Source organism: Eubalaena glacialis, chromosome 7 (genome assembly GCF_028564815.1).
Source record: "Eubalaena glacialis isolate mEubGla1 chromosome 7, mEubGla1.1.hap2.+ XY, whole genome shotgun sequence".
Classification (NCBI taxonomy): Eukaryota; Metazoa; Chordata; class Mammalia; order Artiodactyla; family Balaenidae; genus Eubalaena; species Eubalaena glacialis.
In genome coordinates, this window is record NC_083722.1 from 14231470 (window position 1) to 14256082 (window position 24613).

The 24613-nt window shown below is 40.3% G+C and overlaps 1 protein-coding gene across 2 annotated transcripts in view; it reads right to left on the bottom strand.

Moving 5' to 3' along the window:
• The window catches only part of DEK (DEK proto-oncogene), a 29404-nt gene extending 14111 nt beyond the window's left edge, over positions 1-15293 (bottom strand). The window contains exons 1-7 of one of the 2 annotated variants that reach the window (XM_061194852.1): positions 15130-15293; positions 14618-14771; positions 11229-11330; positions 10886-10995; positions 9437-9531; positions 8431-8551; positions 3969-4157 (exon numbers count right to left, since the gene is read on the bottom strand). In XM_061194852.1, the coding sequence (XP_061050835.1) occupies positions 3969-4157; positions 8431-8551; positions 9437-9531; positions 10886-10995; positions 11229-11330; positions 14618-14762 (762 nt within the window). In that variant the 5' untranslated portion in view covers positions 14763-14771; positions 15130-15293. Of the gene's footprint in view, positions 1-3968; positions 4158-8430; positions 8552-9436; positions 9532-10885; positions 10996-11228; positions 11331-14617; positions 14772-14873; positions 15022-15129 lie in introns of those variants that run through there. The other variant, XM_061194853.1, reaches the window with a different exon arrangement.
• Between the last annotated feature and the right edge of the window lie 9320 nt (positions 15294-24613).

The window sequence follows — 24613 nt, forward strand, 5'->3', positions numbered from 1 at the left end:
TTCTGGCCAATGAGATGTACATGGAGATCTCTGGTAAAAGGTATCCCTGCCAGGGGGGAAAAAGCCAAAACATCACTAGAAGAAAAGCCCTTTGCTCTTTTTTTATCTGGAACAGGGATACAATGCCTAAAGGTAAAACAATCATCCTGAGATCATGAGGTTTAATGCCACACGTAAAGATGGTGGCTCAGGAAGAGACAGTCCCCAAATTCTTAGTACCTTTCTTGAGCCGCTCTACTAGCCCAGAATTGCCTCTCTGCGGACTTCTTGTCCTGAAAGAAAAAGGGAGCTCCTGTTTTGGACATTATCAGTAGGGCTTTTAAGTATTCAGAGCTGAAGATATTCCTGATGTATCTGGGAACATTCAGATAAATTCAATACTCACGAAGTAAATATCCATAGTTTGTTTTATACTTTCCTAGAGATAAAGAGTATTTATAAAAACACTAGGAAACAAAAACTGAAGAAGCATTAAGCTAGCTTTTAAGGGTCTAAAATAGAATTGTTTTCTCTAATGTGGAGAGCACTGCTTCTCCTTTCTTTTTTCTGTACTCTCAATAATTTCTCTGTACCTAAGGTAATACCTGTTGTGAACGGCATGCCTGAGTATGGTTTAATCTCACTGGTTCATTTCAGGAATCCTCCCCTAAAGATGTACTCCAATGTGTAAATCAGCTGATTTTCATAATAAGTTTACAGAAAATAATTAAACCTCTATTCTCTCATTCTAAAGAAACCTCATCTATCAGTTTCTTCCTGGTTCCAAATTGCTCTCCCTCTACTGCCCTAAGTAAGCAAATGTCCAAGAGCCAAGGTGATAAAGAAGTTTAGACCAGCTCTTTTATAAAGGAATTATTACCCAGGTCACACTCAGAAAGAGCACCTTCTTATTTGAATTAATTTTAAAGAAAAAGAGAATTAAAAACTGCTGTGAACCGCTCACTGCATATCATAGAAACAGAGGTATAGGTACAGAGAACCTCAAACAAAATGTCTTAGCAATTGCTGGCTAACATGCTAAATGTGACATTTCATATAAAAGACTTAAAAAAAAAAACAAAACCCTGCCAATTCTTTTTTAACTGCAGTTTTCAGTGATTTCAAACCTACATTTTAAAATAATATTTACTTATAAATTAAGTATCCTACTCTTTCACACAGCTAAATATGGAAAGTAGCAGGTGAATAATATTCAGCCTCATATAACTGGCTAATGAACAACTATAACTTGAACTGGATTTCTGCTTAAAACTTCTGACTTCAGCAATATGATATAGATTATTTGGTCCAAAGCTCTCAATTTACAGAGGAAACAAGAAACAAGTTCAGTTATTTACTCCAAGAATCTAAAACAAGAAGCTGATCTTAATAGGGAGAAGTCTTATCTATGAAGGAAAAATTCATTGCAGGAAATAAATAGTATTAACCCAGTAATTTGCCATGAAAAAAAATCTGCAAAAAAAATTCCATCTATAAGCAATCCTCAACTTTTCTAATCAACCTGCAATTCCTCTGTATAGCCTCTTAGAAAAGAGGTCCTTTCATAGTACTGACCAAAAATACCTCAGTTTATGAAGTCCCTAACAAGGCTGCCACTTAACAGACTCTTCAAAAAAATAGAATAAGGGAAAACAAAGTTACTATAGAAATACTATCCTTCCTGCCAGCACTTACCTTTCAAAGGCAATCAGAGCCTTTCACAGTAATGGAATCAGCAATAAAGTTTTTGAGGAGGATGGCCCTAAATTTGAAGGAGTCTTTAAAGAAATGAAGAATACCTATGTTTGCTAGAGGGTGATTTATCAGGAAAAAAGAAAGATTTCTCAGTCCAGATTTTATTGGCATTATATTTTATGAAGTCTGTCAATACCAGCCCAAGTAGAAAAACCAAAGCAGAAAACAGAGCATTATGATATAGCTTTTATATTGTGTGACTTTATATACTTAATGTCTGAAAGGCATTTTTGTGTTTTTTTTTCTCCATGGATTTTCATCATTTGACCTGGGTTTCTAGCAAATGATCCTCGTTTAAGGCTTTGATTTGTAGTGGGACAGTTCCATTTGTAATCATTATCCAGGAACCAATATGGTTATAAATCAGGAGTCATCTACATTCACAGATGTCAACTAACTCTATTCAGAACAAAGGGACAATAATCTGGAAAGCAAATGAGAAAACGAGTGTAAAATATCCTCACTTTTTAACCTGCACCTTAGTAATGACAAGAAGACTGGATTTATAAATCTTGCATATGGTAAAATGTCATCTTAATACTAATAGTAATAGCAGCAGCTAACACTTATATAGTACTTGTGCCAAGTACTACTCTAAGTGCTTTAAATAAAGGCACTTAATACAACACTTGGAGGCTGGTACTATCATTATCCCCATTTTAAAGATGGGAAACTGAGGTACAGAATTTATAAGTAACTTGCCCAAAGTCAAACAGTGATAATCAGAGTACAGCTGGGATTTGAACCCAGTTTCCAAAGGCCATGTTCCTAATCATCTTGCTTCTACAAAAAAAATTAGATGTTTACATTCTACGACAACTTTTCATGCTTTAAGTCTGCCTTTAAAAAGGTCTTGGGAAGTGTAGTGAATACACAATAGTAGATAACCAAAAATTTGTTGAATGAGGAAATCTATTACTGCAAAATTGCTACTATTTATATTCACATATAAATAACACGTTGTCCTCCTACATGTCCTTAAAATCTATTCCATAAAAACCCTAGTGCTCAGATTACTCATCTTCCTTCACACCAAAAATATATTAAGATACTAGTTATGAAACACCTGCTGGATCTGTAGTATCCTTTTTAAAATTATGAAGCATTCTATACTTAGCTTTATAGAAGTCTTTATAAAATCTGACATTAAAACAAGCATGGATTTTAAATACCTAAAGACAAGTATACACAAAATGCACACCTATAAAATCACAGTTCACCACATCTTTATTCTCTCTAATCCAGCAGTTATCAACTGAAGGTGATTTTGCCCTCAGGGGACATTTGGCAATGTCTAGAGACAGTTTTGGTTTTCACAGCTGGAGGCTGGGGGCAGGGATGTGCTACCGGCATCTAGTGGGCAAACACTCTGCAATGCACAAGACAGCCCTCCAACACCAAAGAATCATCTTGGTCCAAAATGTCAAGCCACATTAATCAAGCCCCTACATAAGACAAGGGGGATTACCAAATTTACAGAGCAAGTTTCGATCATTAAAGAGAGCACCAGAACAAGTTAAAATAGAGCCAGCAAAACACTGTTAACAATAACAGGAAATCATCTCCTTGTACCCTCTTCCTCATCTACTTGATTGAAAATACATATTAAGGAGAGGGTAAAGCTAACCCCTTACATGGTTCAGCAGCTCTCCTCTTCCCAAAGTTTTTCTTCGGAAACTAAATATTCTCAACATTTTATAAATACTCCCAAGTAAAAGAAAATGACGGGCATTCCTAAGTGACACAAAATTTGCCTGCCAATCAAATAAACTTCAAATGCCACTAGTCTCATTAAATAATCCCAAACTGAGATACAATGGTGGTCCTTAAACCCCTTGCTTTTTGCATAAAGCAGAATAAAATGGTACAAGTCAATCATAAAATATTAATATACTATGAAAATTTTCTTTTAAAATCTCCTTTGTGTTCCTGTCGGGATATGCACTCCTCGCCCTTCATTTACGTACTCTAGTCTTCAAGGTCCAGCTCAAACCTAGTGCACATCAACCTCATTCTTTTCCAACTCTTACACTCTGGCATGGCAATAAAACTAAAAGCTCCTTAAGGGAAAGAAGGGGTTTACACGTAATCATTTCTGTGTCTTTGGAATTAAAAACCAACATGGTACATATATAGTTCCTTCAAATCTATGCTTTCTGTCTTAATCTATTATATAGCAGGAGTATTTAACTCTCTCCATGGAAAGAAATGAGGAAAAAACCCCAACATTTTACCTCCTCTTCACTTTCTTTATCTTCATCATCTGAAGACTCTTCTTTGTTTTTCTTTTCCTCTTCATCACTGCTAGATTCATCTGACAGAATTTCAGGACATTTGGTTCGCTTAGCTTTCCTGGACATTCCAGAACTGTTCCGTTCCTTCTTGTTGCCTTTGCTAGAAGTTTTTTTAGATTTTGGCAATGGCTGCGTAAAATAAGGATAACATCAATGAGGTATTATATTTCCAAGTCAATCACCTCTTTTTGATAACTACTTCTCTTCTTGTTCCTGTCTCAAGAAATTTTATTTCCAAGCTTAGCAGCTTTACAGAGAATAATTCATCTTTAACTTCATGTGTCAAGTCAACCTTTTTGTCTGCACTACCAATACCCTTCCATTTTTTTAGAACCTTAGGTTCTAGGCAAGAGACTCTTCACATATTTGAAAGAAGTCTGTGTTCTACATTCTGATATGGGACTAGAAGCCCAAGTGCACACTGTGTTAAGTTCAGGTATTTGTTTACACTTCATCAAGACGATATTTTCAGTTAGACTTGCTATTTATTTCACTCCTACAAGCATTAAAACTATCACTGCCTTCTTGCTTTAGGGGACCCACTAATCGACCAGGAGGAATCATCCATAAAGGAAATAAAACCTCACTTTACACATCTTGAATTTATGAAACACATAGTTTATATTCATATTACCTATGGGTTCTACTTTCAATAATGCCAGGATTATATTCTCACTGATGATTTTAAATATGCAATAAGTGTTGAGTATGTTAATTATGAAACGAATTAAGAACCACAAAATAAGTGCCACTGCCATTACTTTGATATTCAATTAAACCATGTATATTTAAAAAGCAGAGATCACATGAGGAAAATAATTTGATTAACAAATTTAATTTTTAAATGCTTTATTAGGGGAGTATTTACTAACTTCTGAAATTGAAAACTATAAAATAACCTTGCATAAAGGATCTGAAAAGACAAAGACTAAGGAATTAAAATTATTTACTTCTAAAATCATGGGCATCTTTTGTCTTTATTTTTGCCTATGTTATTTTCTACAATAAGGAAAATTCTGTAACGTAACCTTAAGGTACGCAATTGTGTAAATGTTATTGGTAACTTTAAGCTATCTCTCATGAAACTAGCAGAACCACAGGTCCCTTCTCTTCCAGGAACTTTCAGTCTTAGGGGTCACTGTTACCTGTACAAAAATTAAGAAAAGGTGGCTGCTTTGTGTAATGTGGCATTTTCAGGCTATCTACAACCCACAGGACAGCCTCTAGCTTGCCCACACAACCTACCCTTCTCTAAAGACAGACTGGGAAACAGCCAATGTAGGTACCTCCAGAAAATAAGTTAGTGGACCAAAGATATTTCTCAGAGAGGTTCTCCACAAGAAACCTCCTAGAATGTATACAGATAACCTTGTTATGTGAACTACTGCCATTACCACCTATTACCAGGAACCAAATCCATCTGGAAAAATTCTTCGATATGCTTGTTTGGAGAAAAGGTAACTCACCATCCAAACTCTCACTACTCACTAAATGAAATCCAAGACATGAATATATTTGAAAAATGTGATATCCCTCACTATGTCAGCTCAGGAACCAGATGCAGGTAATAAGAATATAATCTGTATGTGAAACCAGTAAGATGAGGACTGGAATGGGTGCTGGATAAATTTATACAAGAAAATGAAAGAATGCTGCATCATTCAAGAAACCAATCAAGAAAATGCAACTTCTAAAAATAAATGAAGGGACTTTCATTTTAAAAAATTAATAATATATAAATGCCTTAGAGCTTTCCTATACTGGTTCTAAAAATAGCTGAATCTATTAATCAGAATCCAATGTCAAGAGCATCATCCCTTTTTGGAAACAAAATCTGATTAATAGTCAAGCTAGAAGTACAAAAAGATAGTAAAACAATGTTAAATCAATAATTTTAAGACTATTCTAGAGCAGAAAAAATTAGTATTAATGACTTTATAGTGTTTTCCTTAAATGATGGAAGCATATGGTAGCACAGAAAATAGCTTGAGATTGATACCATTAGATTAAGGAGTAATCATCACAGAATCAGATATGAAAAATGGATATAAGAGTAAGATTCCATAAAAAAGGATAAAACAGTGGTTCTCAAAGTCTGGTTCATGGAACCTGCGGTTTCCTGAGACCTTTCCAGAAGTCCAAAAGGTCAGAACTATTTTCATAATAATACCAAGGCATTATTTATTCGCTCTTTTCACTGCGTTGACATTTGTAGTAATTGTGCAAAAAGCAAAGGTGGGTAAACCTACTGGTACCTTATCGAGATGGAGGCAGCAAACTGTGTTTGTAGTCATTATATTCCTCACAACCACACACCGGTTCTTGATGAAACAGTAAATACTGTGTTAACTCTCAACCTTTGAGTACATGTCTTTATAACATCTGTGTAACAAAATGGGAGGTACACATAGAGTACTTTGGCTACATAAGGAAGTTCACTGATCTTCTCAAGGAAAAGCACTTGCACAACTGAGCAGTGAACTAAGCTACCTTTTTTCATGGAATATCATTTTTAAAAGAATAATTAAAAAACTATGCCTATTCAGACTTAGGTGATAGACATAGTCTCAAAAATAAATGTGAGCCTGTCACCTCAAAAAAAAACTGACAGTGTTTATTGCCCATGATAAATTTCAAAATTTCAAGTGAAAATGAAAATTTTGGAAAGTTCACATCCACTATCATGGACCTGACAGCCTCCCAATACCTAAAGATTTTTTTTTCTGATGAGACAATGGTTATATTAATGAATGTGACTTTTTGACAGTGTTCAATGAAATGCGCCAGCATTTGGAAGATATGCATAATTCAGGGAACCAACATTTTCCAAATGGAGAGTGCATATTACAAAATCATGCATAGGTAAAAGGTCCAAGTTTATTAACATGGTTTTAGATACCACATTACAACTAACATTTAAGAACCTCCCCACTGTGGAGCTTTGGTGTTATATCAAAGGAGACTATCCACAATTATCTGAAAGGGTTTTAAAAATATCCCTCCTTTTTCTAGATACACAGCTATGTGTGGCTGGATTTTCTTCACGTACTTCAAGCAAATCAATACATTGCAACAGAAGGAAATGCAGAAGCAAATGAGAATAGAGCTGTCTTCTCTTAAGCCAGACATAAACAGATTTGCAAAAACAGAATGCCATTCTTCTCATTAAAATTTTGTAAAGTATACTTATTTTTCATACAAAATATTACTTTTGTTAACATGTAGTGAGCCTGTCGTTATTTTAGAATTTTTCAGTTTTAATTTAGAATACAGTAAATATCAAAATAACCCACATAAACAAAAGCTCTTGAGGTCCTCATTGATGTTAAGAGGGTAATTGGGTCTTGAAACTAACACATTTGAAAATCACTGAGGAAACGTTGAATATAAACATATCCCTCATAACTCAGGCAACTTAGTAATTGCTCCTGGGGAAATAGTGTTCAAACTCATCTTTTAAATAAATCAACTAGAACCCCTCCTTCCCCATTACCATACGCCTTCAGTTTGTAGCTGTATGACAAAAATATCCTTAGGTATCACTATCCAGCTAATGGTCAACAGGACCAAGAGCAAATAAAAAGTCCCAGAGCTATTTTCTGGTTTCTAATCTTAATGCCCTTCTCCCCTCACTGATGGTATTCCCCTGAACTCCTAGGCCCTCTAGATCTCTTCCCAATTTCTTTCCTATCAAAATGAGAAAATATGAAAATATCTGCTAAAAGATTGAAAACAAACTGAAAATGCAAGGTCATATAATTAACACTTCAATAAACATTTCAACTCAGTGATGTCCTTTGTTACTGTTAAACAATCAGGGCAAACCTAATCCAGATTTTAGAAGAGTAGTGAAAACTGTAAGACTTTTACTTCCCTGTCCAGCTCCTGGGCTCTCTTGATGACTCTGGAAATACAGTCCAAGAAACTTCAAAGAGCCAGCTTTTTTCTGTCACTTTTTCATAACCTTATTCCAGTATCTAGTAAATATCCAGCTCTAATACACCACCTTGCCTTTCCTGATCTGATTACAGGTTGCACACTCTCCCTCACCAGCCCAACACCTCACCCTCAGCTCAACCTGTTTCTGTTCTTCAAGTGCCTTCTAGATACATAACTCTGGATACTTCCTTTGTATTTCTGTCCCATTTGACATTTAGTTAACAATTATTTTTCTTAATCTTACATCCTTTACATCTGATAAGGGAAAACACATCCGTATGCCTTCTCTGTTATTTCTATCATGAAACTGTCGCAGATATGTCAACGGAAGGCACATTCTTTGAATGTAAAAGATATTACTGAATGTTGACAGCAATGCTAATTAAAATGTTCCAGAAAAAAAGAGAATGGAGACACTACAAATAACTGATTTGTTACTGAAATAGTAAAAAGTGATCCTCACTTTGCCAGAAGGCTTTGGATGCATTAAGAAATTCAAGATCCTTTTCACCAGTTCACTATTTACACCTGATCGCTCCAAATCAAGAACCTCGCAGATGCTCTTTAACATGGCATTTCTAAATCTGAAACAGAAAATGGAAGAAACCAATGTGATTACGTAGGAAAGTTTATAAACATTCTCCACAATATAAAGATAACAGCTAACCAAACTGGCTCAGCCACAAACATTAAGAAAACAGCCAATGTTTCTCTGAATCTTAGAAGTACTCCTGATAATCGTGACTACTGCACAAAATACAACCAGATGTAATTATTAATAAATGGAAAACATCATTTACCAATTAAGTCTTAAAGGTGGTATGAAAATAAATTCACTTAGTTCACTGAAATATAACGTAAAAAGTTTTCAATACTATAAAATTCACAAACTTGTTAATTCTTCTGGCTGGTGATTAAACAATACATTTTCCCCTGAGTATTCCTACTGACAATGTCTCAAACAAGGTATAGGTAATGACCTTTAATACTTAAGAGTTTTTAAACTACAGGGGACTTAACAAACAAAAACTCTTATAAAAATATATCATCTCATTAAAAAAAATTTTTTTAAAGAATATATCATCTTGTTTGCATTAGGATGGAAATGATTTCTATCAAATTGATTAACTTCAAAATAATTTAAATGGTACCTATAAGTGGGAGAACAGAGTGGCTGACAGGGAACAGGAATGGAAGAGTTTTCACTACATTTCCTTTGGACCTCCTGAATTTTGTACTGTGTGAATGATTTACCTGTATCATTCTTCTAAGAAACAGAAATGTCTTTGAGTTTTCAATAATCTTGACAGCCGCTATTTATCGGAAACAGTTAATACTTTATGATGACATGGTCTTGGAATTTAAAGCAAAGAATCAGCAGTCCACTGAAAACGTAAGGGCAGTTATATTTAAATGTTTAAAATTAAGTTTGAAGCACATTAACTATGATATTTATAAAAATAACTTACTTTTTCAACATTTCTTCCTTCTTTTTATATTGGATACTTCCTTTTTCAAATGGAAATCCACTGAACTGACCCACATTCTTCTTTAATGAGGACACCTGAAAATGTTTCTCCTATCATTAATGCTACTTATTACCCAGTAATGCACACAAATTTCAAAGCCAACACCTTTATTTTCACACCTGTCTCCACATTATAATATTGGTGTATTCAACATTTTTTCTTCACATTGGAAAACTGTATTTGCTACTAAAATATTAACATTATAAAGTGCTCACAAACTCAGTTCTTTGAAAATAACAACTTGAATTGAAATGTATTTCATCTGGGAATTTTTACTAGTAATTATAAAACCACAACTAAATGTTATCTGACAGCACCAGGGGATGTGGAAAGTTACTAAAAAGACAGACTACTCCCTGGCGGTCCAGCGGCTAGGGCTCCGTGCTCTCACTGCCAAGGGCCCGGGTTCAGTCCCTGGTCAGGGAACTAAGATCCCACAAGCCGTGCAGTGCGGCCAAAATAAATAAATAACATTAAAAAAAAAATGACATCCTTTCCTTAAATAATACAAGTTACTAGTAATATTTCTTATTTTCCAACAGAAAGTCAGGGATTGATTCCTTAAAGAGTAAAGAACAGAGCACCTCCAAAAGTTAATACCATTTAGCAGTAATGGGACTTGTGTAGATTAGATTGTTGTCAGGGTCGAATGAGGTAACACACATGAAAATAAATTTTACCATGCTTCAGACAGTCAAACAATGTCAAACTTTACTTTGCCCACTCACAGCTCAAAGTCTCCTCACTTATATGGAATACTGAAGTTGTGTGTACAGTATAGTAATTCAGTAAATGAAACACTGATTTATTCTAACATTGGCAAAAAATTACCACCTAATTTAACAGATATTTCCTCAAAATGAGATACAATATGCTGTATCATTTATTTCTGAATGGTTAGAAACATCCAAAAAAGGGACTTCCCTCGTGGTCCAGTGGTTAAGACTTCATGCTCCCAATACGCGGGGCCTGGGTTTGATCCCTGGTCAGGGAACTAGATCTCGTGTGCCGCAACTAAGACCCAGCGCAGCCAAATAAATAAATAAATAAAAATTAGTTTTTAAAAAATCCAAAAAATAAATTTCTTCTAATACAGTTAAAATCACTAAAATCATCATAATTTTGATTTCACAATGTGAAATTTCAGTTTGCCTTAAAAACAACTACAGTATAAAGAGCCCTGGATGTTAAAATACTAATGGCTAATATCCAGCTACGTGTCCTGTGATAACTCATTCAACAATGTGTCGGCTGGCTCACTTTTGTAGGGTATGGAGATTGATCTAGTTGATTGCTTAAGTCCTTTCCAGAACTAAAATTATGCTTCTATTGTGAAGTATTTTAACACGTAAGTATACTACTAGGTAAAAGGTATAAAAAAGGTCTTACTGTGCCTGGTCTGTTGTAAAGCAGTTTATGTAGATTTCTAAGTTCATCCGTTTTCTTCTTACTCAGAAAAAAATGTATCCTTTCAATTTCACAAAGTTTCTGCCCCTTTCCTAGGAAAAAATACCACGTTAAATACCCATTATGTGTTAGAACATTTAATTTAATGAGAATTATTTTTACAGCATAATTTACATATAACTTCTGCTCTAATAGGGCAAATTAAATAGAATTACACCAGTTATATATTGCTACTTAGTAAACACTAAAAACTAATAAGCACTGCTATCCATCATTTTGTACATTTAGGCGTTTTCACTATAAAATGAAAGGAACATAAACTTACCTTGTGCAATTGTAAATGGCTCTCTTTGCAAGGAAGAGACTTGCATTGTCAACCTCTCTACTTTTTTCTTTTCCCTCTTGCCTTCCACGATGAGACTCTTTTCTAGAAATTAATTTAATACTTCTTAAATAACAAAAAGCTTAAAGAAAGTATTAACTTTATTACATAAACATAAACTCTTCTCCTGAGCATGATTTTGAGAAGCAAATGATACAACAGAGATGAAAATACTTGATAAGTTAATAGCATCACTGAAGTTTTTTAAAAGTAACACTTTACTTACCTGGCAACCCCACAGGGGAACCAGTTTTAAAAAAAAAATCAGAAAGCAAACAAACTTCTATCCCGCTACAATTATTGCTATGGAAGTCCAGTCATTTTATTTGTGAAAAATCGCCAAGGTGCTCATTAAACCTACGATTTGACTAGACATAATTCTATTTATTGGGATTCCATTTACCGTACATCAGAAAACAGCAAGTTTAGATTGAGATTATAAGAACTTCAAGAGATATTCAGGGCAAAGCAATAATTTAGTAAGCTGACAGAAGAAAAACAACAGTAAGGCAGAGCAGCCTGGAGTTACTATGGCTAGGGTAAAATTCTACAAGTTTACATTTAAGGCAATCAATTGTGAGGGCATTACTTTGTAGTTCAATAAATGATGTTCATAATAATGGTCATAAAACCCTGTAAAAAAGTTTTGCAATATTTAGTCCGGACTGTTTTTTTTTCTAAGCTAGGTAATATATATATTTTACAATTTAAACATTATGCTGGATTTTCTTTTTTTTTATTTTTGGCTGTGTTGGGTCTTCATTGCTGCGCACAGGCTCTCTCTAGCTGCAGTGTGCGGGCTTCTCATTGCGGTGGCTTCTCTTGTCGCGGAGCACGGGCTCTAGGCCCACGGGCTTCAGTAGTTGCGGCTCGCAGGCTCAGTAGTTGCGGCACACGGGCTTAGCTGCTCTGAGGCATGTGGGATCTTCCTGGACCAGGGATCGAACCCGTGTCCCCTGCATTGGCAGGCAGATTCTTAACCACTGAGCCACCAGGGTAGTCCCTAGGCTGGATTTTTCTAAAACCCATTTACTTTCTGACTGAGATAAAGTCAGATAAGTAAGAGGACACTATAGATTGTTGGAAGTCCTTCCATTCATTCACCTGCGTGCCTGTTTTGTGCCAAGTTGCACTAGATACTAAGAAGGCATCAACAGATGACTAAGAAACTGAGTATTTCTTGAAAGAGATCATGTCTACTGGGGTCCATGAGACACAAATATACTCCAAGGTAGAAGATGATAACACACTTTAAGAAAGATAAAATTGAAAGTTCTGTGAGTTGATGAAAGAGTAATTCTTTTTGGATTATGGAAAAAGGACCAAAACATTGGATCTGGCTTTGAAGGACAGGTAAGATTTGGAGATGTAAGGATCTACCCACAAGGAATTAGTAAAAAGAAAGGGATTCCAGCAGGGGTATGCTGGCAATGGAGTGCAGCATGAAGAGAAAGCACTCTAAAGCAACGTTGGTGACCACTCCGCTCCCTTTCTCTGCGTGACAGAAGCCCTTTGCTTGCTGCTGATTACCATCTATAAGCTAATGACTTTCCTGGTCCACCTCCAGCCCAGAGCCTTCTCCTGAGCTTCAGGCTGTCAAGTGAACAGCTCCACTTCATGTCCTACAGGCACCAAACTCAGTGCATCCAAAACAGAAGTCATAATCATCTCCAAACTCACTCATCTTCATGAATTCTATCTTTCAGAAAATGGCAGTATTATCCACCCAGCCGCCAAAGACAGAAACCTAGGAGTCATCTTTTACAAGGCATCTCCTACCGCCCTTCCCCTCACTCCCCAAACCACTGCCAAGCTAAGTCAATTCACCCCTTTACTTGGCACAAATTTCAGTGTCTTGTTTCTATGATGCCTCAGTAGTAGAGTTAAATTTTCAGGGCCAAGTAGGATGAAAACACCCACAATTTCAACTGCTCCACAAACACCTCAAATGAGGAAAAGGAGAACAATAATAAATTAGGACAACTATAGAACTGCCTGGGGATAATTTTTTTTTTTAATTTTCATGTTAAAAAAAAAAATTACAATTTAAACTGCCATCAATCTCCCGAGCATTACTGTACCGGTCATTTATAGAATTTTTACATGATTTCTATAATTTCTTCCTGATGTGAAGAAATTCATCATCTCGGTGGTATCCAAAACCAAAAATTGGAGGAAAAAGCGCTGAGAAAGTCTTGGACTAGTAGTGAGATACCGCGGCCAATTTTCAGTTATTATATTATGAATAATTTAAAAATAATTCATATTTTTCCTAAGCGTTTTTGTACTTAAACGTGGACATGCTTCCCCTCTTGGAGCACATACCACTTCAGACAGACAAAAGGCACACGGTGTAATCTCAACCCAGAATGTATTTATAAAAAGTGCTGACGGTGGACTGGTTTAGACTTAAAAAAAAAAAAAAAAAATTGACAGTGAAACCTGGGTTTGGGACGAAAACCTCAAACCTCTTCCCAAGTTTGGTTGAGCGGTAGTCAAATATTAAACAAACCTAGATTGGGCTAACACCACGAGAGAAGGCTAAGATCTGTGACACGGAGCTTTAAGTGGTTAGAAACATTTTAGGAAGCTGGCACACCTCAGAGGCACTGCCCCATGCATCCTGGATAAACTGACGCACCACTCAACTCTCTAAGGCTCCTCGGTTTCGTGCGTCCAAACAGGCTACTACCGCTCTCCCTCAACACCAAAACTGAGACAGCTCTGAGCTCTCATTTAACTTTCTTTCACAGTTCACTGCTTTCGTATGTAACTACTTTCTAAGGGAGCAACAGCTTTCACCGGTGTTTCCCCGTGAAAGTAACTCCCCTGAGCCTTTGAAAAGAACGTCTGCTGAAGTTCGGCAAATAAATTAAAACTATTAAAATATTTCCAAGACTCGTATTACTAACTTTTTCAAGTCTTAATATGTGCTTTCAGTTAGGACCCTACAATAACTTCAAAAGGCAAAGGACGTGTACTTAAATTAGCAAAAATAAAACATTACCTTAGTAACCCCCAAGGCTAGCAGTTTAAAAAAAAAAACAGATCTGAAACTTACAAACTTCCTGTCAAAAGATAAAATGGTATGAACTTCTCTGTTGCTGGCGAGAAGTAAACTGCACTCCAAAATAGTAACAACGGAAGGAGTAATTTTTTTAAAATTGGAATTCCCAAAGTTATTTTCTCTACAACTGCTCAACACAAAAAAACCCCTAATTCCGCAAACATTCTTACTGAAAATCACTCCGATTTAGCGTCTCTAAACGCAAAAACAGCCAGAACACCGTTTTCGGTAAAATCGATCACTAGCAACGAGACTTCCTCCCCACCTTTCTCTTCCTCTTCCTCCTCCTCCTCGTCGTCCTCGTCCTCCTCTTCACTTTCTTCTCTCGGGCCGGGCATTTCGGGCTCTTTCTCGGACGCGGGGTGGGCGGGGGCTCCCTCTCCCTCTGCAGCAGGGCCGGAGGAGGACATGCTGTGGACCTGCGGGCGGGGAGGAAGCCACACGTCTCGGTCCCCTCGCCCCCGGCTGGAAGGACGCGGCGGCCCCAGCCGGCCGCCCCCGGGAGCCGCGGGAAACCTGACCGCAAAGTTGCCTCCCAGCGTAGCCCGGTCTGCTGCTCTCACTCCCCAGGGGCGGCTTCCCTCTTGCCCCGCGGGCAGTCCGGCCGTCCTGAGGCGGGAAAGCGCGGGCGCCTAGCCGCCCCTCCCACCGCCCGGTCCGCGCCGCCGGCCGCCCCGCGTCCCCTCCCCCGCCCCAGGCCGCCGTCCAAATGGCCGCGGCGGTGCGGGCGGGCCCCGCGCGCCCTCTCGGCCTCTCCTTCGCCAACGCGGCCCTCACCACGGGTCCCGGCCGCCGCGGGCCTGGCGCGCGAGGGCACGAAGACGCTCCGGGAGGAGGCGACGGGCACCGAGGAGGACGCGCGCCGGCCGCTCGCTGGCGTGACGCTTGCGCCGCGCTCTCGGCTGCCCAGAATCAACAAGATTTTCAAAATGGCGGTTCGGGAAGGAAAGCGGGAATGCGGCGGCCAATCAGGGCCGCGGGCTGGGAGTTGGCGCGCGCGGAGTGGGGGAGGCGGGGCGGGCCGGCGCCTCTGTGGGAAGCCCCGGCGGGCTGGGGCGCGGCGGGGGCGCGAGGGTCGTCCTGGCCGCGGGCAGAGGGGCAGCGCGCTCCCGGGCCGCCCCGGCGGCGTCCCGCGTCAGGTCGGCGCTCTGCCGGGAAAGCGCCGCTTCCCGGGCGGCGGGCGGGAGCGGGCCCGGGACCGGCGAGGCGGCGCCGAGCGGAAGAACGCTAGAGGGCCTGCATGTGTATTGTCTCCGTGGCTCGTTCCCGGAAAAGAGAAGCGGCCGCGGGTCCGGGAGGGGGCGGGCGGAGGGTGGTGAAGAAGTTTACATCCCGTGAAGTCGCTGCTACAGTACTTCCCAGAGGTTGAGGGGAATAACTAAGTGAGCGCTCGCATTTGGGTACCAGAGATCACGCTGGTGATGACTCCCGAATCTGCTGTATTTCGGAGGACCCCGTCGCTTGTAAGGTGCACCGCAAGGGAAAAGCCCCTACCACGTTGAAAGTTAACAGTCACCGGAGAGAAAAAGATTTCCAGACCTGTAAATGTAGGGGGAAATCATGTGTGTTAGTTATAATAGAGGAAATACGGTATCACCCATTCCAGACTCTTCTCCCAGAGTTCTAGGCCAGCTCCGCAGAATCCTTTAAAACTCAGCGTTTAAAAAAGTGAACACATTGCTCCCATACCCTTGAGTTTCCAGGCTTGCAGGTCGAAACCCTTGCAATAAACTCATCTTTTGGCTTTGTTTAAAAAAAAAACAACAACACAGTGCTTCCCCCCGCCCAAATGCTCCCCCTTACTGTATTTGATTCCCTTCATCTTCCCCCCCCCCCCCGAAGTCCTCAACCACTGTCTGCCCAAAGGATCCTTTTACTGGACGAACTTAACAGAAATATGATCAGTTAAATTTGCCTGAATGGACTCCGGTTTGTAAGGCAGAAGTTAGACATTTTCTTTGAATCTTCTTTTTTCCTTTTGTGCCCCTATTGAAAACATAAGCAAATCCTGTCACTTATACCCTCAAATTTTAAACCGTTTTTCACTCTACTGATGTCACTCAGATCCTGTCCACTCTCTTGCTTGGATTTTGACATAGTCCCTCACTGGTCAGGTGGCTTCCACATTGCTAGCCCCACCTCCTACTAATCACGTAGCAGCCAAGGTGATTTGTTTGTATTTTTGTTTTAATGATCAGATTGGCTACTCGCTTGCTTAAGACTCTCCAATGATTCCCCATCATACTTGGAATAAAATTCAAAATATTTATGGTTGTCCACCAAAGAAAAATGCACAACCTAAAAGTTGCGAGTTACTTTTTTTTTTTTTAATAAATTTATTTTTGGCTGCGTTGGGTCTTCATTGCTGTGCCCGAGCTTTTCTCTAGTTGCGGCGAGCAGGGGCTACTCTTCGTTGGGGTGCACCGGTTTCTCATTGCGGTGGCTTCTCTTGTCGCAGAGCACAGGCTCTAGGCGTGCAGGCTTCAGTAGTTGTGGCACGCGGACTCTGGAGCGCAGGCTCAGTAGTTGTGGCACACGAGCTTAGTTGCTCCATGGCATGTGGGATCTTCCCAGACCAGGGCTCAAACCTGTGTCCCTTGCATTGGCAGGCAGATTCTCAACCACTGTGCCGCCAGGGAAACCGCGAGTTACATTTTATTCGGGGAACTTACTGAGGACTATAGCCTGGGAGACAGCCTCTCAGATAGCTCTGAGGAACTGCTCTGAATAAGTAAGGGAAGAGCCAGGATATATAGGAGTTTTTGCTGAACGAAACCCACAAAACAACAACAAAAAAACCCAAACAAAAACATGTAGTCAAACATCAAAAGATTACTGCTAATCACAAAAAAAAAGACGTCTCAAGTTCATGATTTTAGTGCTTTTCTATGAATGGGAAGATGCAAGAGATTGGGCTCATTGGAAATTATTCCTTAGAAATGCATCTCTGTTTTTTAATAAATAAATTATTTATTTATTTATTTTATTTTTGGCTGCGTTGGGTCTTTGTTACTGCATGCAGGCTTTCTCTAGTTGCAGTGAGCGAGAAATAAACTTCTGTTAAAATTGTTTAACTGCTGTTAAACTTTTGCCAAAAGAACCTGTCTCATCCTAATATACCATCGCATCGCAATAAACGAAAAATGCTCTGAATCTTCATAATAAGAGTTTATTTTGGTTTGCATGCATTTGGCAAATCCCTATTGACCACTTACTTATGCGTCAGGCCCTGCTTTAGGTGCCAAGAATACTGTGATGAACAAGACAAAGTCCCTGCAGCTACAAGGAGTTTACATTTTAGTGGGGAAGACAGACAATAAGCAACTAAAACTTTCAGGTAGTGATAAATGCAACAAAAGAAACAAAGACCTTACTTCTTTTTTTGTTGTTGTTATAAATTTATTTATTATTTATTTATTATTTTTGGCTGCATTGGGTCTTTGTGGCTGCCCGCGGGCTTTCTCTAGTTGCGGTGAGCAGGGGCTACTCTTCGTTGCGGTGCCCGGGCTTCTCATTGCGGTGGCTTCTCTTGTTGCGGAGCACGGGCTCTAGGCGCGCGGGCTTCAGTAGTTGTGGCACGCAGTCTCAGTAGTTGTGGCACACGGGCTCTAGAGCGCAGGCTCAGTAGTTGTGGTGCACAGGCTTAGTTGCTCCACAGCACGTGGGATCTTCCCGCACCAGGGCTCAAACCCGTGTCCCCTGCATTGGCAGGTGGATTCTTAACCACTGCGCCACCAGGGAAGTCCTTAGAAATGCATCTTAACTATCTAGGGCCAGTATCCTGTTTTTCTCTGTCCTGAATTCCCCTCAGGGTGCAGTGGCTGATGGCTTGATGGTGGTAACATTTGCTGTTTACTGGAATGACAGGCAACATTCTTTGTTTACTGAAATGGCAGGCAACAATTTCTTTTTGTCCACATGGTTTATAAGGTGCTACATCATCCAGTTGCTGACAATCTTGATTTCATCTCTCTGACACTCTTGGCTGTTTCAGCCACACATACCTTTGATGTTCCCCCATAAAGCCAAGCTCACCCCTACCTTTGGGCTTTCCACTTTTTTTCTGCCAGGACTGCTTTTCTCTCAGAATCTTCAAGTGATTTGCACCTTCACATCATTTAGCTCTATGCTCAGTGCTTCTCCTATCCCAATAGCATCACTATTCCCTTTCCATTCTTTTTCAGTCATTCACTTATTCATTCAAAAATATTTATTGAGCACCTACTCTCTGCCTGTCACTAGGACTAAGTCCCTGCCATCTTCAAGTTTACATTCTAGTTGAGACAGTGAACAAACAAACAAGTGAATATAGTGTATGACAAATAGCTATGAAAGTAAAGCAGGTTAAAGGAGATAGGAAGTACCAGTAGGATGGATGGGATTTTATTTTACGTATTTGATAATTAAGGAAGATCTTGTTAATAAGATGGCATTTGAAAAGAGATCTTAAGTAAATGAGAGCAGTGGAGAAAGACTAGATATATTCTAAAGAATTCTCTAGAGTACTGAATGTGGGTTATGATGACCTTGGGTTTTTGGTTCAATAACCAGAACAGAGTATGTATTTGCTGAGATGAGGAAGACCTCAGGGGTTGGGGGAGGGTGCAGGCTTTTATTAGGGGAGGGGCAAGGAGTAGTGGGGAGGGGAGTCAGTTATTTTTTAGGCCTGTTAAGTCTGAGATTCCTGCTAACATCCAAATGGAGATTCAGGCTAGGCAATTGGATACGAGAGTCTGCCATTCAGGTGAAACTCTAGCCCAGGATATAGATGTAGGAGTTGTCAACATGTAGTAGATGGTATTTAAAGCTCTGAGCCTGGAGGAGCTCACTAACAGAGTGAATATCAGCAGAGGGTCAAGATTGTACCCTGGAGCTCACCAGTGTTTAGAGGTTCAGGAGAGGAAGTGGAACCAGCAAAGGAGATGACAAGGAGCAACTGAACCCAGTGAAGTGGGAGGAAAATCAAGCGAAAATGTTGTGCTTCAGAAGCTAAGTGTTTAAGAAGTGTCTAAGCTGAGAGAGCGATCAGCTGGGTCAAAGCTACTAAAAGGTCAGGTGAGATAAGCACTCAGAATTGACCATTGGGTATAAGAATGATGAGTTATCAGCAACACTGACAAGAGCTGTTTCTCTGCAGTGGTGAGTATGAAGGTGCCAGGAGTGGGGTTAGAGAGAGACAGGTAGGCAAGGAATGGAATCAGACACTTTCCAGGAATTTTACTATTTCGGGGGAGCAGAAAAATGGAGCAGTAACTCAAAGGGAGTTTGGTTCTTTTTTTTTTTTAATAAAGTTATTTTGTTCATTTATTTTTGGATGCGTTGGGTCTTCATTGCTGCGCACGGGATTTCTCTAGTTGCAGCGAGCGGGGGCTACTCTTCGTTGTGGTGCGCGGGCTTCTCATTGCTGTGGCTTCTCTTGTTTCGGAGCATGGGTTCTAGGCACGCGGACTTCAGTAGTTGTGGCACGTGGGCTCAGTAGTTGTGGCTCGCGGGCTCTAGAGCACAGGCTCAGTAGTTGTGGCGCACGGGTTTAGTTGCTCCACGGCATGCGGGATCTTCCTGGACCAGGGCTCAAACCCGTGTTGCCTGCGTTGGCAGGCAGATTCTTAACCATTGCGCCACCAGGGAAGTCCCGGGAGTTTGGTTCTTAAGACGGGAGATATTACTGTATGTTTATGTGATGATGGGAATGAATCAGTAGGGAGGGGGAAATTGGCAATGAAAGAGAAGGAGGGGACAATAGCTGGAGCTGACCTAAAGTTGGTATGTCAAGTTGGGCTCTGTAAGCAGATGCTGAAACAGAATTTGGGGTGTCAGGTATTGATTAGGAATCAGTACCTGTGAAAGGAAGGGGGAGAAAGCAAGAGTGGGCAGAGGAAGAGGTCAAACTGTAAAGCAGAACTGGCCAAGCCTCAGCCAACCCCATGGGGAGTTCTGGAGTGAGTACAGCTCTTCAGAGCGTCCTGCGTGGCTGGGCTTTTATACCCCTGCCTTGCCCAGTCACTGCATGCAAACCGCCCCAGGAAGGGCATGACCTGGGGTGAAGTTGACCACAGATGGGGCAGCTGCTGAAGAAGCTGGCCATGGAGGCTGTCTGCTGACCGCAGGCTCTGGAGCTGAGCAACAGGTCCTTCCTTGAAGGGGGACCTATGTGACACAACTTCATGTCTCCATGGGAGATGAGAGGCAATGGAACCTAGTACACAAGTGGAGGAGCTGTCCTTAGGACAATTTCTACCTAGTAGCAGAAGGGAAGACATAGGATACAGCTATAGACAGTGGGTGGGGTTGGCAGATTTATGGGAACTTCAGAAGTTCTTATTCCTTTGAACTTCTCAGTGAAATCAGGAGCAAAATCATTGGCTGTCAGTGTGGGAGAGGACAGTTGGAGGTTTCAGGAGAGAGGAATGTGTGCTAGTCATATAGGAGAATGGGAGACGAGTGGACAAGAGAATGTAGTAGGGTTGCCAGGCAGCGGCAAGGAGGACCAATTGAGGTTAGTGGCCATGAAGTCAAAGTGAGAACAGTCAGGATTATTGTTTTTCTGCAGCCGTATTCAGCTACTAGGATTAGGTATAAAGGTGGCAAATAATTGGATTTAACCAGGTTGGCCTTTTTTCAGACAAGTATGAAGAGAGGAGAGAAGGGTGAGTTGAATATATGGGTGGGACAATGAACTTAATGATGGAGCATAGAATAGGAGTTGAGTAGGGAGGAAAGTAACAATGTGAGAGGGATGAGACATGGTGAAAATAGGGCAAGATTAAGAAGTAAGGTCTTGGACTTCCCTGGTGGCAAGTGGTTAAGAATCCACCTGCCAAGGCAGGGGATATGGGTTTGAGCCCTGGTCCAGGAAGATCCCACATGCCGCGGAGCAACTAAGCCCGTGCGCCACAACTACTGAGCCTGCGCTCTAGAGTCCGTGAGCCACAACTACTGAGCCCTCGTGCCACAACTACTGAAGCCTGTGTGCATAGAGCCTGTGCTCTGCAACAAGAGAAGCCACCACAATGAGAAGCCCGTGCACCGCAACGAAGAGTAGCCCCCGCCCGCCACAACTAGAGAAAGCCTGCGCACAGCAGCAAAGACCCAACGCAGCCAAAAATAAAAAATAAAAATAAATAAATAAATTTATAACAACAACAAAAAAAGAAGTAAGGTCTTTGTTTCTTTTGTTGCATTTATCACTACCTGAAAGTTTTAGTTGCTTATTGTCTGTCTTCCCCACTAAAATGTAAACTCCTTGTAGCTGCAGGGACTTTGTCTTGTTCATCACAGTATTCTTGGCACCTAAAGCAGGGCCTGACGCATAAGTAAGTGGTCAATAGGGATTTGCCAAATGCATGCAAACCAAAATAAACTCTTATTATGAAGATTCAGAGCATTTTTTGTTTATTGCCTTGCGATTGTATATTAGCATGAGACAGGTTCTTTCGGCAAAAGTTTAATTAACAGCAGTTAAACAATTTTGTTTAACAGAAGTTTATTTCTCACTCTATAAAACTCTTGGTCAGTTCAGGCAGCTCTGCAGGGCTTCGTTTCCTGTGATTTACTCATTGCCCTAGGCTCCTTTTGGTCTTGTGATCCACCATCAAGATATGAGCCCTTAGTGTTCACAGTGTTAGGGGAATAGAGCAAGAACTCAGACCTGCTCTTCTAGGGTTCTGCTCATTGGCTAGTGGCCAGATGGGTCATGCTACCCCACCTCACTGCAAAGAATCTAGGCAACATGGGGGCACATATGGAACAGTTGGTGAGCTTTGCTGTCTCTGCACAGAGGGGATGATAATTACAACCAAATAAGGTACAGTTGGGATCAACAGGGGACCGTGCTTAAAAATATTTGTTGGTTTAATTTTGGAAATGTTAAAACCCTGATTCTTAAATTTGTTTCATTTCTGCCTTAAGAAGTTTTTACATCCACTGCACACAGATATCTTTCTTACACACATATCTATCTTTCCCAGACTGAAAACTTCATGGGCAGGGACCACATCCATGCTTATTCTTCTCTCCCAGTCCTTGGCACAGTGCCTAACACAAATACTTCTAAAATATGTGTTTAATTGAAATGCATCCCTTTTTGGTTCTAAGACAGTGGCATGAGTCTTTTGTCTGGATGCCATTTAAAGACCTTGCAGCAATATCAGCTCTGTAAATTAACATGGCTCGAATAAGCAGATGACCAGATTCTCTTTTAAACCTGGTCATAAATATAAATATAGTGACACATTTGGGTCTTCTAAAAACAAGATATCATACTCTATTCTGGTAGAGTTAGCCAAAGTATCATACACAGGTTAGTAATTTGAGATTAGGTTTGAAAATATGTGAAGGCAATGATATCCAGTTGGTTGATAAATGGGATATTCTAGCTCGGACAATGGCCAGAGAAGACTATTCGAAGTAAGCAGTAGGAGAAGGTGAGGGATATGGTGGTAAGACCATAAAAGTTGGAGAACAAAGGATAAATGGTTACCAAATTTTCGCCCTAGAATCTAATTTTGCTCTAAATTTAGCAAATATCATTTGTAACACATTTTATTAATATATCCTTATCAACTGTTTCATGGAATGAGGCCAAAAAAATAGAGACGATAGAGCTTTGGTATTACTTCCCTTGTTTTCTGTAAAATAAAATCATCTCTGTTGAAAGGGGCCTTTCTACTTATGGACTAACATTGTTTAGATTATATTAAATGCCATCACTGTTGGTAGAATCATAACTTCAGAGGCAGAAAAGTGTATTCCACTACAAGTTGGCTAGAAATCCTCAACATTGTCACAAGATTGTCAAAACGGAGTACTATCTTAGAAAATTGACGTGAAACTCTAAAATATTCCTATGGGGGATTCCCTGGTGGTCCAGTGGTTAGGACTCTGTTCTCTCACTGCTGAGAGCCTGGGTTCAATCCCTGGTTGGGGAACTAAGATCCCACAAGCCAAATGGCCAAAAATAAATAAATAAAAATAAGTATATAAATAAATAATTCCTATTTTGAATCTATAGACTTTTATAAATAAAATATTTCTTTTTTAAACTTATTCTTCATTTAAAGGAACTAAAGAAGGTTTGGGTGGGTATCTTCCCCATAGGCAGCTTGGGTTTAAAAAATTAAATTTAGAATAAACAGATGTTTGCAAGTTAGGAAAAGAAAAAGGTTTTTCAAAGATGGTGCTGGGCTTCCCTGGTGGCGCAGTGGTTAAGAATCTGCCTGCCAGTGCAGGTGACACGGGTTCGAGCCCTGGTCCGGAAGATCCCACATGCCGCGGAGCAGCTGGGCACGTGCACCACAACTACTGAGCCTGCGCTCTAGAGCCCGTGAGCCACAACTACTGAGCCCGTGAGCCACAACTACTGAAGCCCGAGAGCCTAGAACCCGTGCTCCGCAACAAGACAAGCCACCGCAATGAGAAGCCCGCGCACCGCAACGAAGAGCAGGCACCCCTCGATGCAACTAGAGAAACACCGCGCTCAGCAACAAAGACCCAACACAGCCAAAAATAAATAAATAAAATAAATAAATTTAAAAAAAGATGATGCTGCCTCCTAATAATATTTTTTGTAAAAATACATTTGTTTTGTCTCTCCCATCCACATCTCGATCTAATGCAGTGAGTCTCAAGTGGGGGGGGGCATTATGCCCCCAGGGGACATTTGGCAATGTCTGGAGACATTTTTGGTCGTCCCAAGTAGGGAGAGGTGCTACTGGCATCTAGTGGGTAGAGGCTTGTGATGCTGCTTAAACATCCTTTAATGCACAAGACAGCCTACACAGCAAAGAATTATTTGTTTCAAAACATCAGTAGTGCTCAGATTAAGAAACCTTAATCTCATGCAATGTACAGTACCTTCTTTTCCTAGCACTCCACTAAAACTGCTCTCATAAAGACCAGTAATGATCTCCAAATAGGCAATTGAAAAGCTTCTTTTGAATACTCCTATACTTTTACTTCATTTCTATGCAGCATTAGATACTGTTTAGCATTCCCTTCTTTCAAAACCTTTTTCTCTTGACTTGCATGACATTGCTTTCTCTAGGGTCTCCTCCTTTGCTGGCTATCTTGCATCTGTTATCCTCTTAAACGTTGGTGTTCTTCAGGGATCCCCATAGGCCCTTGCTTCTTTCCTTAGACATGATTTTCTTGGGTGATCTCGTCCACACCCCTGGTATCAATGACCTCTAGATGAATAAAGTCCAAATCAATATATTTAACAACTTACTTTCTCTTTGAGCATCATACTCTTATAATTGCCTAT